At 37.9% G+C, this 20,992-nt stretch overlaps 1 protein-coding gene across 1 annotated transcript; it reads left to right on the top strand.

The window, feature by feature from the left end:
* Positions 1–4,036: 4,036 nt before the first annotated feature.
* nmur1a (neuromedin U receptor 1a) lies at positions 4,037–14,267 on the top strand. The gene is made up of 3 exons (XM_082138134.1): positions 4,037–4,197; positions 9,058–9,962; positions 12,714–14,267. The coding sequence occupies exons 2-3, from the start codon at positions 9,065–9,067 to the stop codon at positions 13,106–13,108; spliced, it is 1,293 nt and encodes a 430-aa protein (XP_081994260.1). The 5' UTR covers positions 4,037–4,197; positions 9,058–9,064; the 3' UTR covers positions 13,109–14,267.
* The last annotated feature ends 6,725 nt before the right edge of the window (positions 14,268–20,992 follow it).

Here is a 20,992-nt window from a genome sequence, read left to right as displayed (position 1 = left end):
ATCTTTTGGAGAATCTCTCGTTAAAAACATAAATAAAAACTATTTCAGCATTTAAAGGGGTGGGATAATGCCCTTTCCACAAGATGTAAAATATGTCTTTGATGTCCCCAGAGTGTGTATGTGAAGTTTTAGCTCAAAATACCCCTCAGATATTTTGATATAGCATGTTAAAGTTGTCACTTTTTGAGGGTGAGCAAAAACGCACCGTTTTGTGTCTGTTCCTTTAAATGCAAATGAGCAGTTGCTACCGGCACAGAGGATTTCAAAAACATTTAGCCTTTTATGTTCAAACCGGAGTCAGATGATGTCAACTGAGTCAATGATGGAGAGACTCAAGAAGAAGTGACAATTCTGAATGGTTATTTCTGAATGGTTAGTTGATTAATTTATGTATCTTATGTGTAGTTATCTTCTAGTCATTGATTAGCATATTGATAATCTTGATAATCTATAAATCTTGTTCAGGGGGCGGGGTTTATGTAAATTCTGGGGTTGGTGATGTCACTAACCCGGGAGGAATATTGTATAGATGAATATCACATGATGTCACCAACGTCTCCTCACTGACGTCACTCACTTCTAAAATTTGTCTGCCGCCATCTTGAGTACCTGATTCATGTCAGTTGCAAAGGAACTAGCTAGCTATGCCTTCAATATGTTGTGCGGTGGGGTGCAACAACAAAAAAGGAGACCCCAAAATATCCTTTTACAGGCTACCTCAGGACGAAAAAAGACGCCGTAATTTGCGGGTGGGGCGGGTGGGACATTTCCCCACCACTTTTGAAACATCTCGTGGCACGAATGTACCAATACAAATAAACTAAACATCTCCAGTTAACTAGCAGCGCATTAATTTCGTTCGTTTGTTAAATACGAGGCGATCTAGCGCTGAAATGTGATTCTGAAATCAAGTGATCAAAGTGCTCATTGCCGCTGCGATCAGTGGCGTGGATCCAAAAAAAAAATAAAAAAAATATGAGTGCGGATTAGAACCCAGAACCTCTTACACGCTTGGCAAAAGTTCTGCCCCTGGACCATTTAAATACACACTTTAAATAGTCAGATCAACATATAATATCATTGAATGCCAGGATTGGTAGTTCGGTAGCAGCAGACAGAGGCTGGAAGTACGCATCAGGTATCGCGTAGGGATCACACCCTAACGATATTATTTTTTTAAAGTAGCGTTTATTTTCATGGCAGTCGAGGTGCGAAATGTTGTCTTTCGTAGCCATTTACTGTATCCGTACGAAGCTGTAAATAGTAGCAAGCTAGCTAGTTAATGCTTGTCAATACCATAGACAGTACTCGGTAGGTACTCAAGATGGCGGCAGTCAACTGGAAAAAGAGCGGATGACGTAAGAGGTCACGTGACTGATATTCATGTATAGTCCCTACCAGCCGTTTGTTGTAGTCCTTAAAAAGCAATAGTCCTCCCTTTGCTTTGAACTTTGAGCATTGTAACTTTGCAGATGTTGTTTATGCTCCAACATTACACACTAACTAAAGTTAGAAAAGTGAAATCATAATCAACCACCCCTTTAAAAAAAAAAAAAAAAACTCTGTACCTATAAATCTGTTACAAGACACCTCGGTTTGGACTTTTTTCGTTTGCACCATTTCTCCCTGCCTTGTTTGTTTCCATGGTTACAGATTTGATTTCATCACTCAGTTCTGGTGTGTGTGTTTAATCATCATTGTTTTCAGTTGTGTATAATATTATATATTCGAGGGTCCTCGAAGGAGCTTCATCGACTATGTGGAGTGGGTGCTTCTGTGGTTCATCGCTGATCATCGGACCAGCTGACGATGACACCAGCCCCACTTCCAATCCAGTGCCCACACAGATACTATCCCACCGTGAGGAGCTGCAGTATGAGCCCACCGCAGACAACGCGTCCGCCTTCACCACGGTGTGTGAGCCAGTGCCAACTGGAGTGACCGAGCTGAACATCACCTCGGAGCCGGAGCTGTGCGTGTCTGACAAGGTGTGTGAGCCGACTGCACCTCCTCTTAGTGGCGTGGCTACACCTCAGGACTGCTGGGAGCCATCTCCTCCTGGGCGCGAGGAGCTTGTGGCTCCCTGTCCGGCCTCAGAGCGATCCGTCCCAACTCGACCCGTCGCCCTGGCTCCTGCAACTACACTCCTTCCTCCCTCGATTCCAGGAGTGACCATCGGGCATTCGGCCTCGCCGGGCCGTCGGCACCACCTTCGCCATGGACCTGCGGGCCATCCACTGCTCTCCGGGCCCTCCACCCCTGCGGCTCCATCAAGCTCCGCCCTTCCACAGGCTTTGCCTCTGCCCTCAGTCGCTCCAGCTCTGCCTCTGCCCTCCAGATCCCCGCGTCCATCTCCTTCTCCAATGTCACCGTCAACTCCGCTCATCCCCAAGGTGGTGTCGGGACTCCCTCCACCATGGCTCCTCCCTCCAGCGACGCCGCCATGGATCACAGTTCCGGACTCTCATCCTCCACCTGAGCCTCCTCCTCCGTTCATCTGTCTGAACTTTGAAGGGTTGCATTTGAGTAGAATCTAATTTCCCCAGTACATTCAGCATCTGCCCCATAATCGCCATCTCAACCATATTCTCACATCAGATTCACCATCAAGTGACAGTGACACTAATATTTGATTGCGTTCAGTACTTGCTGTGCAGTAAATCACTGAGCCATTTCAGGTTTTGCTGTAGTTCTGCTGTATAAATTCTTTTGTTTTCTGCCTGTGGTGATTATGAGAGAAACAACATCATTGTGTAAAAGACATTGCAACCTTGAAGAATGAAGGTGAATTGCACTTATGAGTTGAAAGTAAGTCCACTGATGGCAAGTTTGAAGAACTCAAGTGCAGTATTTATTTAATATCCAAAAACAAGATCAAACATAAAACAAAGGCATGGCGTGGCATGAAACTCAAAACGTGAACCTTACCAATAGTAGTTACAGTGAAACAATACTTGACAAAGACACATGGCAAACATGAGGGCTTAAATACACAAGACAAGGGACACCTGTGAACATAATCAAGACAATCTACCCATGACAACACGACACATTCACATGTGGAACACATAGCAGGATCAAATGACTATAACAGGGGATCACATGACAGACATGAAACAAGAACATGAAACAAAACCAAAACGTGACATGAGTCAACAGAGATTCAATTATTGCGCAGAAAAAAAATATACGTACACTATTATATGGTTATAAGTCCATATGTGTTTAAGGGTTAATAATGCGTTTTTGCATTTTAAAAGCATGAGACGCAGGGCAGTGAAATGGAAAAAAAAAAACAGCCCCTTAGACTGTATAATTGGACATGAGCCAGGAAGGGACCTCATTGACCGCATAATATGGGCAAAAACAGCTGAAACATTTCTAAAAAATCTTATTTTATGTTACACAGAACAAAAGAAAGAAGATAATACAGGTTTGGAATGACATGAGTAAAGGATAATTTTTTGGTTGAACTATCTCTTTAAGGACAAGCTTTTGTTTTATGGCTGAATCAGATAATTGGAATTATTAGGAAGGATCAAATTTCCACATTTGTTTTTTCTGAGTTTCAAAATGCCATTGAAATTGATAACATCACAGACAGACAAGAATGAAGGAGACAATGGCATCAGCTCATTATCTTTTGAGAATCATTATCATCAGGGAAACCAGAAGTATGCTTCATTGTGAAGAGGGACCTCAATCTAATTAGCTAACTAAATTCAGTTTAGTTATCCAGCTTAACTAAACATAGATCTGCTGATGGTACAATAGCATAAATTAAAGATTATTAGTCCCTTGTGCAAAATCACTATGTTTGAGTATGAATGGACATATGTGGACAGCGTGAAGTGGGCAGCCAGAAAGATGAAAAAAAGACCAAAAAAAATGCTCAGTGCTTGTATAGGGTTAAGCAAGACTTGTGATGACACACATAATAGGGGCAGAGAGAGAGAGAGAGAGAGAGAGAGAGAGAGAGAGAGAGAGAGAGAGAGAGAGAGAGAGAGAGAGAGAGAGAGAGAGAGAGAGAGCATAAATGTGTTTCTCTGTATAACCAAGGAAACACTCCCATAATCTTTAATACTAGAATAGCGGTTGACTAGCAGCAATGGGCTTCTGATGAGAACCTCCCGAACCGTCAGTTTCAATTCAACCGTCAACTGGTGTTTTAACATACTGGATTGTGCATTGCAAAAGGTAAGCTTTTTGTTAATGTTGGTATATACAAAAAAAAAACTTTTTTTTAGTTATTATTGCTTTATATGTGTCTTGTCAGAGACTGGAGGCACAATGGAATGACAATTGCTTTGAGTGGTTTCCTCTTAATTTAATGTTCCAGGGAATGTGTAAATTAGGTTTCAGACTCAATGAAATCAGATCTAAGTGGCACAAAGTAAACAAGCTTAGGGGCTGTTCGTTTTTTATTTAAGGGGCTACCGGAGGAGTTTTGAGATCTGTAGTCAAAAAAGGCATGACCCTCCCCGATAATGTATTGATTACTTCTGTACTGGTTTGCGCTTGGCAAAGATGTTCAGATAGCATTTGTTTTTTTTTACAACCATGACTAAACCTCTGCTTTCTCATCTTACTAGAGCAGGAACGATAGACCAAACCTACGATTTGGTTCGTATCACGATTTTTGATTTTAGATTTGAAAAGAAATCATGTTTTCGGTGCTGCTGCGGTGGTGACGTGTTCATGTTACGTAAGGGTGGCGCTGCCAATAAAGCACCTAAAAGCTGTCACAAAGAACCGATAAAAGTAATGATTATGAATACCGGTATGTCAAATATAGCAGTGTCAGTGTCGGCTGCAAAGATGAAGTTGACGATGCTGATTCGCGATCTTCGCAGTAGTGAACGCGCCAGAGAGAAATGCACATTTCATACGGATTACATAAGCAGAGAGCAGTCTGTTTTCTTTCGTTTTGAATTGTTCTGTTTAAAAGTACACATTTCAAGCTTTCTATATATTTCTCTCAGGTCTGTGAGGCAAGTAGCTTATACGCTGAGTTTCGGTTCATTTACGAGACAATCTCCAGTTCACGCGCCGGCGCCTCCGTGTCCTGATTATCTATTGCCTGCTATATTTAGGCCTACTTCTTATTTATTAAATCCAGGCAATTGGTTGATGAAACATTGATTAAAACTAAGATAAAATGAATACAAAACGAAATTCACTTTAAAGAAAGGCTTTGTGCTTTCTGTTTGAGGTCTCTGTGAAAGTTTTAAAGTCACTTTCAGAGCGGCCATGTCCGTAACCGGGAACTGACACGTCAGTTACAGTTTTTGTCCTCATAAATGCGAACACGAAAAATTAAATAAAAATAATATTTTATGTTCTGTGGAGGCCGACCCTTCTTCATCCGGTGGGTAGAATTAGGCCTACTTTTGTTTGCGCAATGTAATTCATAGAATTACAAAAAAATTGCCTATGTTGCCACCTAAAAGTTAACGATTTTTTGTGTCACGTCACATGTGTATTTCTCTCATATTAAATATAAAACGTATGTGTAGACTGATATTTTTCTAATGTCGGACTCCTTTATTCAGGGATTATGGATATATAAACAAACGTTTCAATATATTGCTATTAAATGCATTTTCTATTTCATAGAGAATTTATATTTCAAGTTTTGACTGCAAATGTCACATCCATAACGCTGGAATTGCCCTCAATTCAACTCCCCTCAACAAAGAATACAAAGACATGACCCTCCCCTATTTTCCTCCGGTGGTCCATTCCATAAATACCGAACGGTCCCTTATTTGATTTATATTGTCTTTTAAAATGTCTGGCACGCTTGTTGATGCATCAGAATAATTATGCTGAAAAATACAAAGTTTATAGTATTTTTTTATTCAATGCAAGCACTTGGCTAATTAAGTTTTTGGTGTTACTAGTTATTGGGGAAAACAAACGACAGAACATTAATAAATGTAATTTTATTGTATTTACTTGCATATACGTCAGCCTGTTGCAAGGATTGAATTCATGATTGTGTGAATCTGCTGTGTAACGCATACATGTAGTACAAAATAATTCTATTGAATGTGCATTTGTGGCGTACTTCAAATGTTGTACTTTTATACGATTTATAGGAAGTACTTATTTTGATATGTTGACTAACATACTAAAGCACATGTAAAGGACTTGATTATAATTTTAACTGTAGAGTGTTGGTTAATTTATATTTTAAGTACTTAATTAAAACTTTATCATTATAAATGTGTAATTACATATATAAATACATGACACAAGTTTCAATAGAAAGTATATTTTAGTTTACTATAAATGTTTGTTAGTACATTTGGCAGTACACGTTAACCATATTTCAAAGACAATAGAAATGACATCTAAAGATGTACTCATGTCCTACTTAAGTGGTTAAAAAAGGCACTATTAAGTTCAACTAATTGCATTTAATCTAAGTTTAAACTTTAATACATTTGTGGTTAAGTGTGTGGAAACATTACATCATCAACTTTCTGTGAAATATTATGCTTTCATCTTTGTTTAACCATCACATTGGCTTGAAAAGGAGTATACAGTATTAATATAATCCTGCAAGCTGAAACAAAAGGTTTCTCATTCCTCCAACTCGCCAAAGACCATCCCTGCCTCTTCTACTAATGGCATGGGTGCTCAACCATGAGATCAGATCCTGCTGGGGAATCAGCAGTCCTTCTCAAATTTAAACGATTTCCGAGCACTTGCAGCGGTTCACTCTTTCCCATTCACTTCCACCTACATCCATTGAGGGCTTTACTGCCGTATTAGAGGTCACATTGGGATATAGCTTCCTTTGCTTCCTTTTTTTCTCCCCTTGATTTAGTTTTGCCCCATTACTTCCAATTCCACAGCTACAAAGTTTCAATAAATGGGTTATATATGACGTATCTTTGAAAACCACTAGAAATAGACCTACCATGAGCTTTGACAAACTCTTTTCTGTGTATTACGAATGCCGCAAATTAAAATGTATTGAATTGAAAAGCCACAACATACTATACCTGTAACGGTCTCGTTCTGTTTTGTTTTTATTCTGTTCCCTGCGCTGCCTTTCCTGAGTTGTGTTTGCTAATTAGTTGGTTTATGATTGGACTATGTTCACCTGTTGTTCATTTAGTCTCCTTGTTACCTTTTTGTACTCATACCCTAAGGGCACATTTACACGACAACAATGTACTAGAAACAGAACAGTTTTTCCTTTGCGTTTTTCGCGTAATGTTGTCAAAACGATCCCCCTTCACACGGATCCACGAAAACGACTAAAACGCTACATTATTCATGCCAGGCCAGTAGAACTGAACATGTCATACTGTACAACTGCGCATGAGGTGTAGCATTGTTGTAGTTTACACTGAGGATAACGGTATCATTTTAAAAATGTTGCACTTTGAAACCCGTTTTCAAAAGTTATGTCTTATAAATGAACAGTCAAAATGCATAAAAAGTTTTTAGTTGAAAACGGTATCGTTTAAACGGTCCTTAAAAATTTGTTTTCTCTGTTCATTGCTCCATGTCGTTTCAGTTTACATGGTTGTTTTATATTTAATATAAAATATATTTATATAAGATACTCCTAAGTGTTACTTTAGATTGATTATTAAAGAATGAAGTGTTTTTTTGTTTTTTTTTCTCTAATCGCCGTGCGCTCATTACAGCCACACGTCATTACAAGACCGTATTCTATACCATATTATGTAACGTATATCTCCTCTTTTCTTTCCAAATGAATTTAATAAATTATGGCCAAATTGTAGCCTTTAATAAATTGTCTCGTTTGCCTGCTTGCACGAGTTTTGCATTGCTTCTGGAAGACACAATCATATTTCCCTCGGGGCGTCAATTCTGCTATAATAACATTGACCATTACCGCCTACAGCTTTCCTCATGTGCTTAGTGTATGAATCAACTTCCCATTATTTATATGAGAATTAAAAAAAATTAAGTTTTAATATAAAATCTCCCACAGTCCTATATTATCTTTCCCTGTTTCCTTCTGCCTCACTCTCAATTTCAACAATTTCATATGTTACAAAAACAGCATTTTTCCACCTTAGAAACATTGCTAAGCTACGTAATATGCTATCAGTTTCTGATGCAGAAAAGTTAGTTCATGCATTCATGACCTCGAGACTGGATTACTGTAATGCTTTATTAGCTGGTTGTCCTGCATCCTCAATAAACAAGCTACAGTTAGTCCAAAATGCCGCCGCTAGAGTTCTTACTAGATCAAGAAAATATGATCATATAACACCGATTTTATCATCACTGCATTGGTTACCTATAAAGTTCCGTATTAATTACAAGGTATTGCTACTGACCTATAAAGCCCTAAACGGCTTAGCTCCAGTCTATTTAACGGATCTTTTATCACCCTATAATCCATCGCGCTCTTTAAGATCACTAAATTCAAGGCTTTTGGTCATACCTAGGATATCCAGAACCACCAAAGGAGGGAGAGCATTCTCACATTTGGCTCCAAAACTCTGGAATAGTCTTCCTGATACTGTTCGTTGCTCAGACTCGCTCTCCCAGTTTAAAACTAGATTAAAGTCGCATCTCTTCAGCCAGGCATTCATATAATCCTACAGTTCAAACTACAATCCGGCCTCTAGCTCATAAATGCCAGAGGAGAACTGGCCCCCGACTGAGCCTGGGTTCTCCCAAGGTTTTTTTTTCTCCATTAGGTCACCTGATGGAGTTTTAGGACACCATTAGGTCACTTGATGGAGTTTTTCGGTTCCTTGCCACTGTTGCCTTTGGCTTGCTCAGTTGGGGATATTTTGGGGATATTTAATTTAATTTTATCAATCAATAAATTCCTCTTGAAACAAACTTTGTTGTATTATTTTAATTTAATACTGTGAAGCTGCTTTGATACAATCTGTATTGTGAAAAGCGCTATACAAATAAACTTGACTTGACTTGACTTGACTCTCAACTGCCTAAAAAACTCTCAATCTGTCCCCCATCAAAAGGTACTCAATCTGTCCACTTGCCAAGAAATTTGTTCCTTATCTGATGTCTCCAACCCCTTTCATTCACTAGGTTGAGAATGATTGCCCAACCCAACTGTTCTTCGACGGATTCCTCTGCTTCTAGATGCATCCAAGATCTGCTGTGCAACACCAGTGTTGTGTTGAACCTCACTGAGGTGGAGATGGAAGAGTTTTGCCTCAACCAAGACGAGTATCTGGAGAAATTTCTGGGACCTAGACGTTCCCCGGTGTTCCTGCCTGTTTGCATCACCTACCTGCTCATCTTCTTGGTGGGAGCGGTGGGAAACATTCTCACGTGCATTGTTATCGCTCGCAACAAGGTCATGAGGACACCCACCAACTTCTACCTGTTCAGTCTGGCGGTGTCGGACTTGCTGGTGCTTCTCCTGGGAATGCCTTTGGAGCTCTATGAAATGTGGAGTAACTATCCGTTCCTTTTGGGAAAGGGCGGCTGCTACTTCAAGACCTTCCTCTTTGAGACTGTGTGTTTCGCCTCCATCCTCAATGTGACGGCGCTGAGCGTGGAGCGCTACATAGCCGTGGTCCATCCGCTCAGGGCCAAATACGTAGTGACGCGCACTCACGCCAAGCGCGTGATCTTGACCGTGTGGAGCGTGTCTGTGTTGTGCGCCATTCCCAACACCAGCCTCCATGGCATCTTTACCCTCCCTTTTCCCAAAGGGAAAGGAGCAGGAGCCATGCTCACATCCGCCACCTGCATGCTGGTCAAGCCACGCTGGATGTACAACCTGATCATCCAAATCACCACTGTGCTGTTTTTCCTCCTGCCCATGTTGACCATCAGTGTGCTGTATTTGCTCATCGGCATGCGGCTGAAGCGAGAGAAGATGTTGCAGGTCCTGGAGGCAAAAGCCAGTCTGGGACAAGACAGCTCCTCTGATGTGCGCAGTCAGCAGCAGAAGAAACGTCGCCAGCAGGTCACGAAAATGCTGTGTGAGTAGGCCAGCCGGCCAATAATTGCATTCTTTTGGATGTAGCCATGGCTGTTTTGAATCATATTACACTTCGAACATATTCTTAACATATGTGATGTGCTCCATTACTTTGAGTCGCTTTGAAACACATCTTGAGTTTTATGCACTGAATAGACTTGCTGAAACGTACAAAATGGACGTTTTGGTGACATTTAAACGTAAACATTATTATTAAGATGTTGTATAATTGCCCTTTTATAGACGAATTTTAGATCCCTAAACCCTACCCCAAACCTAAATATAACCATTTTATAGAGAATATAAAAAGGATACATGCAACTTAATGGACAGAAATGTGTAGGAAAATGACAATGTTAGTAACGATATAGCATTTATATGATATTTTGAGCAGCTAATCCCACTCCTACATCTAAATCTACCCATTTCTAAAAAAGAAATATGTAGTTATTAAGAAAAAAATAACAGGCAGACAAGTGGAATCACAATTTATTCATTGCAAAATTATTTTAAAATATATTTGCTATATTTTAATCATCGGTTCACGAGCGAATATTAAAGAATGTCAAACCTTAATCTATAGTATGAATTTCATTGATTTTCTTTGTATTTTTTTATTTTTTATTTATTTTACTTACAGTCGCATTTCTCCACAAACGGTTCTTTGCGACTAACGACTTAAAGGTGCCCTAGAATGTGAAATTGAATTTATCTTGGCATAGTTAAATAACAAGAGTTCAGTACATGGACATAACATAAAGTGAGTCTCAAACACCATAGTTTTCTCTTTCTTATTTAAATCTCGTTTTTGAAAAACACCCCTGAAAAACAGGCGAATCTCCACATAACACCAACTGTGACGCAACAGTTGGGATCATTAATATGTACGCCTCCAAAAATTTGCATATGCCAGCCCATGTTCAAGGCCAGGCGAAACTGCGCAGCCGAATCATCAGAAGTTCTGCAGGTGAAGGATCATAGGGAAAATGGCAGATCTATCTCTAATCTATCTATCTATAATCGGATACCGCTACAGTTTAATTCGAAGTTGTTAGTTTGCTCTGCCCATTTCACCACGGACTGTTTTTCTAACTTGGAACAATATCAAGCAGCCAGGCTTCTCTCGGCGTCTCAAACGGACGAAGGGGGCGATTTCAACTAACGTTATATTCCCGCAAGCGGTAAGTAGTGATTTTATTAACGATAATTTACACTGTGTTATCTAGATCCAGCGCGATATTGTTTTTTCCTCGAGAGACATCGTGGCTTGCAAACGAGCGAACGAAGCATGGCAGTTGCTCAGTGTTTGGATGTACAAATGAACACAAACATATTTGTTTAGCTCCTTCATCCGAGCCTCTGGAGAACCAGTGGGTTATGTGAATTTCTGATGTGTAATTGTTCAAGTTCAGACAGATAATCTTTCTCTCAAATTCGTTCAACACTGTTTATGCATCAGTAAATCGCGTTGCAGTGATAAGATCTTCATTCACGCGATCAACAGGCTGTCATCTGCTCAGTGCTCATCACTGCAACCTTTTATGTGATGGGAATAGATCTAAATACTTAAAAAACTTCTCATGATTCGTTAATCCCGATAGCTGTAATAGTAAAAACGTATAAAAGCTGTAATAGTAAAAGGTTTCCAGATAGCTCGAATGCCAGATTTCATATGCAAGCATGTCAGCCAATCACAGCAGTGGCCGTTTACATTGAAGTCTCACAGCAGACACGCCCCTTCAAACAGAGCGTTCAAATCAGGGGATGAAATCAGGCTAGGAAATATGCCTTTTATTTCTAAATTATAACAACTTTTGATCTAAAAAACATACTAACATTATAAGGGCACCCCAGGAAACATTCTAAAATAATAAAATAATCCATTCTAGGGCACCTTTAAGTGATAGAACACTGAAAAAAATGATTTGTTGAATTTAATTTAAAAAAAATGTATGGTAAGTGGTTGCATACAATTGATTTTAGCTACATTTAAACAAATGTATTAAGTTGAACTTATTACATTTTAGTTCAACTTAATGCATTTGTTTAAATGTAGCTTAAATCAATTGTGTGCAACTACTTACCACAAACAAATTGATTAAATTCAACGAATCATTTTTTTTCAGTGAATATTTTATATATATATATATATATATATATATTAGTCAGAATTGTGAGACTTTTATTATTCCGTGGCAGAAACAAGATCCCATAATACTGGGTGTTAAATTCAAAGGAAAATAAACATAATGTTCAGAACTCCAAATGTCTTGTCCACTATATTAAAATATATAAAATAAATTAAAAGTCTTCCGCAGCCATAAGATTGCTTATATTTAAGTCGCATAAAGAGGAAAAATTTTAACTACTGGAAATGTAGGCAAGCAGTAAGAGTAACATGGCATTTGAGATACAATTTGGTTTGGGTGTGTGCTTCCTTCAAGCACTCTTAATCATATCTATTTTTGTCTGTTATTAACATTAAATTGGATGTCATCACTCTTCAAAGTGAGTGACAATTCATAGTTGTTTTCCCCTTATTTATCCATGTAATCAGGAACAATGAAGTTCAAGTCAAAACATACAGGCTGAAATGCTCAATAATATTTAACTTTTGGTCTTCATGTATACATATAATTATAGAATTTTTTTTTTTTTGCTATTCTGAAAAAGCCAAAACAAAGTCAGTTTTTACAATAACAATAAATGTAGAAAAAATGATTTTATCTGTAACACAGTATTTTCTCCTCAGTTGTACTAGTGGTCATGTTTGGCATCTGTTGGGCTCCATTCCACACCGATCGTCTCATGTGGAGTTTCATAGACCAGAAGAACAGTGAACACACAATCATGATTTTCCAGGTCTATGAGTATGTCCATGTCATCTCCGGGGTCTTCTTCTATCTGAGCTCAGCCATTAATCCAATTCTCTACAACCTTATGTCCACCCGCTTCAGGGAGATGTTTAAAGAGGTGATGTGCCACCACAAATGGCATCCCGCCCCAAGGAAATACTCTCTGAGCATGACGAGGGTTACCGTGCGCAGCACTGTGAGTGAAGTCCCACCCTGCAATGGCACCAATACTACTGAGGGAGAAGATTATGATATGGATGGATACCAGGAGAATAAGACCAACTTTTCCTGAGAAACAAACTTCATCTTGTACATTTTGTACTATAATGGCTTTAAGTTGAAATGAACGCTGCAACTTTACAAAAAGTTCAGTAATCATAAATTTAAACATAAATTATACGTAGGTATACAAATGTTTAGGCAACACTGGGCAAAAATCTAATTTGGTTTGATTTTCTAACAAAACAAATAATCTGTGATTCCCTCCCATGTATTCACAGCCAGACTGGAACTATTTTATTTGCTAGATTACCAGCACATTTTCCATTAAGTACATTCCAAATTATGCAGATTAGCTTGTTTTTACCCTCTCTTCACTGTCTGCCAATATCTAACTAACTAAAATTCAACTGTCTCACACGAGTGCATTCCCGAACAGCAGAATATTGAGTTTCGTTTGCTTACTCCAAGGTGCAAGTCATTTATGATGTACAAAAACGAGCCACAATGGCTTCCCCGATTGCAACAACTTCCCTTTCTACAGATATTTTGCACCAATTTCGAAGGAAGTGACCATTTTGTTCTCTTGAATACTTGGGATGGAAACCATGTTGCTGGATGGAAATGGCTTCAGTTGGTTACATAATGAATACGTGTTTTTGAACAAAGTGGTTGAGTGAATGATTCAATGAATCACACATAAATACTTGCAGAGTTGGGGAAAGTTAAAAGTAATGCATTACAATATTGCATGACTCCCTAAAAAAACAACAAATTGTGTTACTTAGTTACTGGGTTATAATGGGCAAGTAATGGGTTATGTTACTTTTGGATTACTTTTTCTCACCTGGGCTGGACTTGCTTGTTTGAAATATAATAACAAAACAAAAAAAAGTTATGTTTCTGGCAAATGTAAAAGCCCTTTTCGCACCAAAAGTGAAATGACACAGGAGAAGAAAGTAATACAAATAAAACAAAAAAAGAAACAAATGTGATGTTTATCTTAAGTCATTTTTTCTTATTAGTATGGATGAAATGAATTATCAAAGTTCAGCAGCAAAGACATTGGTTAAAAAAGTATGCATTAAGTATGTTTAGCATATTTAACATATTTAATTATTGCAGATTTGTTGTGTTTCAGTGTTTTTATTCATTCTGAGGAATACTGAACCTGCGCAAGAGAGATGAGTAAATGCATCCTTACATTGTCTAGAACAACAGTACCCAACAAAATTTCTGCACAGAGTTTACTAAAAAGAAAGATTTTGAACGACTCACTGTCTCTGTGTCCGCCGGCATTTTGACAGTCAAAAATAGTCGATCTCCGAATGCACCGTAACATGAAGGAGAGTAAAGGTGGAAAGCTCCTAAAGCTTAGTTCAATATAAATTCACGGATAATTTGTTGTTTTGTCGTTAGTGAAAATCATTATTGACCTTGTATTTGAAAAAGGATCCTCATATAAGAAACAATACTAAAATTCAGAGTCAGTTCATTCACATTCGGAGATCGACTATTTTTGACTGTCAAAATGCCGCCGAACACAGAGACAGTGAGTTGATCAAAATCTTTCTTTTAGTAAACTTTGTGTACACAAACACTGTTCTCAATGCTGGAGTTCATGTGTAGAGCCCCTGGTGATACTGAGAGCAAAGTTTCATGTTGTGTCGAGCCTTCTTAGTGTTTTAAAAATAGTGATTTTGATGCTATCATAGTCGTGCCTCAAGCACTCCCATTCACAAGGCATTCTGACCGAAAACGAAAATACTGTCAATCTTAAAAGTGGCGTTTCCATTCTAATTATGCTTTTACACGAAAGTTTGCCTCGGGTAAATTAACAAAAAGACCCTAGGTTGTATTTTGGCGACAGTTATCCTTAAGTTAAGCCGGGTGCACACTGTGCGATTTAAAATAGTCCTTTGCGATTGTTGCTTGTCAGACTGTACGAACATGATCATCGCTGTAATCCATGTCACACTGTAATATCTCAGTTGTCATTAATGTCAGACTGGAATCACTGGATGGCAGTCAAGACGCGTTAAAAACGGACGCGTGCAAGAAAACTTATCCAGAGTTTTACATCATCAATCAATCACACGTTCGGTGACTGTGAGCTTCATTACAGGTGGGATTGAAATGGTGGCCACAAAGAAATCTCTAGGGCTGTCCCCGACTATGGATTTTCATAGTCGAATCAGAATCGTCATGTCTTGCCTATAGTCGACTAATAGTCGAATCATGTGTATGGGGGCGGGGCTTTAACGTTTCAAAGCCGCGATGTACAGAAAATCACACAAAGATATAGAAGAAAATGTATAAAAACATTTTTGATCAATAAAACTAAGAAATAACATAAATAACTCCAGAAAGGCCACACTGCAGATTTGCATTTCACATGCAAATCAAATTAAATCAGCTAAATTACCTGTGCGAGCAGGCCAGCCTACAGCACAACATCGATGCACCGAAAAAATAAACAATTAATTTACTAAATTAAATTAGAACAGAATATACCTTTCTAATAAATAAAAATACAAAACGAAATAAATCAGATTCAAGTCACAGGATGAGGAGCAAATGTGTGCAAAATGCCTAAAGTGCAGGGGAACATATATTCAAAACACAAGCCACAAATAGTTAGATTAGATAACCCTGACAGATTAATAAATAAAATTAAAATAAAGAAATTATTAAAATAACGATAGTGGCCAGAATTTTCAACTTTGTCTTTTTAACTGCAGAAACAGCAATAAATGCTAAACTGGAGAGGCAGTCTTTTTAGCTAATAATGTTCACAGCATCCAAAAATAAAATTAGAACCGGCTGAAAAGTTTTGAAATCACTTGTACCTGATCGAGAGAACAAATCCTGAACGTCTTTCACTCTGTCTGTGTCCGTTGGAGTCTTTTCAAATTGTGCGCGCGGATAAAATACATTCTAACGTGAAACCCAGTCTATGCGTGAAACATGTTAACGTTGGCCGGCAGAAGTGCGATCATGGTTTTCCTGATGCTAAATCCAGCCTTGGAGAATATCCTTTCTGATGGTGTACATCCACACTTTAGATTTTCTTATCCCAGACATTGTTAAAGATTTAAATCCTTGCCGCGAAGACGCTCCTCTGTCGGTCACGGATTGAAAGTGAAACTTAAATCTGTCACGGGGTGTTTGGATTTATTCACGCACGTTAAAAAATATTTATTAAAAGCTTCTTTCTTTGCACATTTTTATATAGGCCTACAGCATTATCATAATAGGCTGAATATTAACGTATTTACATAAAAGCTAGTTCTATGTGAAATCAGACATTGAGCGCCCTCATATAGCCAAAGTGGCATGATCCTCGTTTCATAACACCCCTGCGAAGATTCGACCGTGAGATCGGTAGTCGAATCAGGCTCCTCCTATCGAAGCATCGAATCTTCGACTATTCGGGGTCACCCCTAGAAATCTCTAATGTTAATTTAGGTCACGGCTTGTCTTGAAAAACGAAGACAATTTGACGGTCGTTGTAGGAGAAGTCACACTGCAGGACTGAGAGTCAAATCTTCGGACACAGCCAGAATTTCGTCTAAGGTAAAATGTTATCGCAACGGTCATTAAACGTCTGTCGGTGAAAATGTCAAACTAACGATGAAAGACTTCAGATTTTAGCCTAGGATCAGAGGATTCTTTTAGGATTAGCAAAATTTGTCTCAGACGGCCAAATCGCGGCCAAAATCGGACAGTGTGCACCCGGCTTTATTTCAAAAAATTACTCTTAAAAATTAAAAATGATTTTGTTGTATATTTAAAAGTAATACGTAACTTTGCTCGTTACTTGAGAAAAGTCATCTTATTACATAACTCACGTTACTTGTAATGCATTACCCTCAACACTGGTCAATTGTTTTGTTCCAGTACGAATCAGCGTTTTGAGCAAATTGGTTGAATGAACGAATAACTCACTCAAAAGAAAGAGTCACTTGCCGCCACCTACTGGTGTATGATGTAACCTGCAGAAACTAACTAACTAGCTGTTGGTGAAATTCAGATATACAAAATATCTGACCAAAAAAAAAAAAAAAAAAAAATGAAGTGAGCTTGCTGATAGTGTTAGTGAAAAAGTCTAAAGTGGCGCAATGTTTGTGATTTCGCAGATGAATATTAGGCTAGCTTTATATTTTTGCCTTTATTGTGCAAGCCGCATACATAATTCATTCAGCATGTTTGCTGTGCCGTTGCATGACCTAAAATATGACATTTGACTGATACTGAGAACAATTAACATTCTTTTACATGATAAAGTAAGAGAAATAAGACAGAAAGCTAATTCATAAGGTAAAGTGCATATACTGCAGCCCTGAACCATGCACACGTAATATATGGAAAATGCCAATTCAAACCATAGATCAAGTACTATGTATGAAATTCACAAAATACATTTACATTTAATACATTTAGCAACTAAATAAAGAGATTCAAGACAAAACCTTGACGAAATGTAACATTCAGTTTTTGTCATGCATTGTGGAATTGATAATTAAAGCATTTTCCACTGATTTATCATTTATTTTTATTTTATTTATTTTTTTACTATCAAAAGTGGCCTATTTAAATTCTTAAATCACATTCCAGGGGTGCGTTTCCCGAAAGCATCGTTAGCCAACTATGGTCGCAAGTTCCGTCGTTATCAGCATAGTTCAACGATTTGGTGTTTCCCGAAACCATCGTTCCAACGAACGTTCGCAAACAGCATCGCAAACTTGTGTGGTTGGAACGACAGCTCTCGAGCTGTGGTTAGAATCATAGTTTCTAGTTTACATGAGATGTAGACTGAATACGTCTTTTAGTTTGTCAAGAGATTTAAAGCATAGATATCATATAAAGGCTAGATGTCTCGTCCGCGCTGCTGGCCAATGGAGCTCGACATCCGCACACGGCGGCCATCTTAAGACAGGGTGCTCGCTCACTCATAACATGGTGCATGTACTTTTAAATAACCATAACTTGCTCAATTTTCTACCGATTTTCAAACGGTTTGGTTTGTTATAAACGTCAGAGATGTAGCTATTATACTGCATACATATGAATAATTATGTTCAAAATGTTTAAGCATTCAGAATTATAGCCACGTTAATAACGTTTGTAAGAAACCAAACCGTTTGTAAATCCGTCCAGATTTCAGCGAGATAAGAGGATTTGTGTGCGTGCTGCTCACTCACCTTAATTCACAGAGCCCTGTCCTAAGATGGCCGCCGGTGATGCCGGAAGTGACTCCGCCTTAAGACATCTAGCCTTTATATGATATCTATGATTTAAAGCACCGTTTTTGAAGACTGCGCATGTGCGAACGTGCTCTACTATGTAAGAACGAGCCAAATATTGAGTCTGGTAATAAAGCAAAATAACTGAGAAAAATTAGAAATGGTCTTCAGATGCCATGTCTGTAACTTATATGACAAAATCTAGCGTTAATTCGATCTCAAACAGATTAATTAAAATAAGTAGTCCACCACGTGCGAGACGTCATAAACCAACGTGGTTGAACGACACGCGACATACGGTTTCGGGAAACAGTCGTGACTAGCTAGTTGATTTCTCCAACGATGCATCGTACTATGGTAGTTAAGCAGCGAGCTATATAGTTGTACGGAAACGCACCCCTGGTCTTATTGTTGATGATTCATCAGTGCACATTATTGTGCACATGAATGTTCATGATAAAATATTTTATGATGAAATGTTTTGTATTTTATGTCTAATGTCCAATGTTGTGTGATATCTCTAACTAAAAGAATCTAAAAATGAATTGTATACAGCAAATCTCTTCTTGTGACAAGCTTTGACAATAAAAAGTATTGGTCTTCAAACCACAGCAGAATGTCTTCATACAAGCTTGCAGATATACGGTAAGACAAACACATCCACAGCAGAATGAATGCGTCCAGCTTCCTTCTATAGGAAAATCCTTGGTAAAATCAGGATAAATGGGAGATGGATAATGGCACAGGTCACTCCAGAGGAAAGTAAATGAAGTCTGTGAAGCCAATTACATGGGTCATTTCATCCCGGGGAATTTTATTGAGGAGATGCTAAAAGCCACAAAGCAATATCCTGTCCTCCCACCTGAATAATAACTGTGCTTCAGAAGGTTTATTCATAATTCAGAGTCTCTTCAATCATAATGAGGCACATGGGCTCAGACCTGTAGTAATATCAAAGCCTCTGAGGAAATTTATTATTAAAAGTATATTGTTTCCAATCATAGATGCAGTCGGTGACTCATGATTTATTGTGGGGCAAATAAGATACCATGATACATACAGCACAACAACATCTCAGTGTGTTTTCTTAAAAAATTAAGCCAAATCTATAGGAAAGGTATTTTTGTTTTCCACACACTAATGAATGGGTAACGATGGTAACTAATTCCTCTCTTACCAACTGCATCATACTCAAGTCCTTCACTGCATCCGAATATGCCTAATTTTATACTGTATAATGGGCGAAGTATACAGTACACTAATCAGTATGTAATATGTTCTGAATTCACAGTATTCATAAAACAAGGTGAAAAGTTCCTGTGTGACCTACTTCTTCTGCAAGATTCTGAAGTGTGCATCCGATGGACACTTCACAGCGATATACTGTATGCAACATCATTTCTAACAGTCGCGAAGTAAGTTTCAAACCAAATGTAGTGCCTTCCCTACCAGTATGCGGCTGTAGATGGAGTGTGTCTTCAGAGGTTTTACCTTTATTTGTCAACACATGTTCTGTTTTATTTTTCTGTTTTCTTGTTTTGCTTTGTTCTGTTTTGCTTTTTTTGTTTCGTTTAGTTTTTGTCTGTTCTATGTTTTGCTTTTTTTGTTCTGTTGTTTTGTTTTTTGTGTTTTCTTTTGTTTTGTTCTTTTATGTTTTGTTCTGTATTTGTTTGCTCTGTTTTGCTGTTTTGCTGTTTTCTTTAGTTCTGTTTTTCTTAGTTTTTTCTGTTTTCTTTTGCTCTGTTTTGCTTTGTTTTGTTTCAATTTTCTCTTTTCGTTTGTTCTGTTCTGTTTTGCTTTGTTTTGTTCTGTACTGTTTTTTTTCTGTTTTGCTTTGTCACTTTTTGTATTTTACCTCAAGTGATTTTTTACTGACTACATGGCTTTCATAATTAATAATTATAATTTATTGTAATTTTTTTAATTGATATTCAATAATCATACATTATACATATTTAACATTACTGTAAATAATATGTATATTAGTATACAATAAATAAATAAATAACTACTTATCACATAGAATAAATATAAATATATATATAAATATATTCGTAACTCATTGTCAATAATAACTATGAATTGATTAACTATAAAAAATTTGCCAATATGTAAAAGAATTAAGAATCCTTCAATGAGAAACCATCTTTAAAAAAAACATAAGGCTTCCTTAAACATCCACTGGCAGAAATGCTGGCCTTTTTTAGTGTGTTTATGTTGTAATATATGATCTGTTTGTATCTGTGTTTGTTATTTTCTCACCCGTGGGCTTTCTCTGCTAGTCCATCACTGTCAGTCCGACAATCACACTGACTGATTTTCAACCACACACACACACTGCGGCAAAACAAAAGACTAATGAGCAATAGGCAGGGAAAAGCACACCAGTCTCTCATCACACAATTATATCTCATCAGCATGAGGCTGAAATAGATCACAATTTTTTGAGAATGCTACGGAAAGGATGTCTCTTTCCAATTTTCCAAATGGGTTGCCTGAAAAACTTACAGTAGCTTTCTTGACAAGCAAAACCACTAAATAAAACTGTAATCCTAGCCAGGTCAGAGGTCATTTAGGAATCCTTTTCTAGCTACCAAAAGTATGTAATTCACCCTTTCCAGCATGAAACTGGGTCATCTGACTCTTGTAACTCTCATAAACAATGAGTAGTAATTTATGTAGTTATTTTTCATTAAGACGGCATTCAGGAA

This window comes from Leuciscus leuciscus, assembly GCF_965113295.1.
Source record: "Leuciscus leuciscus genome assembly, chromosome: 15".
Classification (NCBI taxonomy): domain Eukaryota; kingdom Metazoa; phylum Chordata; class Actinopteri; order Cypriniformes; family Leuciscidae; genus Leuciscus; species Leuciscus leuciscus.
This window is presented reverse-complemented; position numbering and strand designations above follow the sequence as displayed.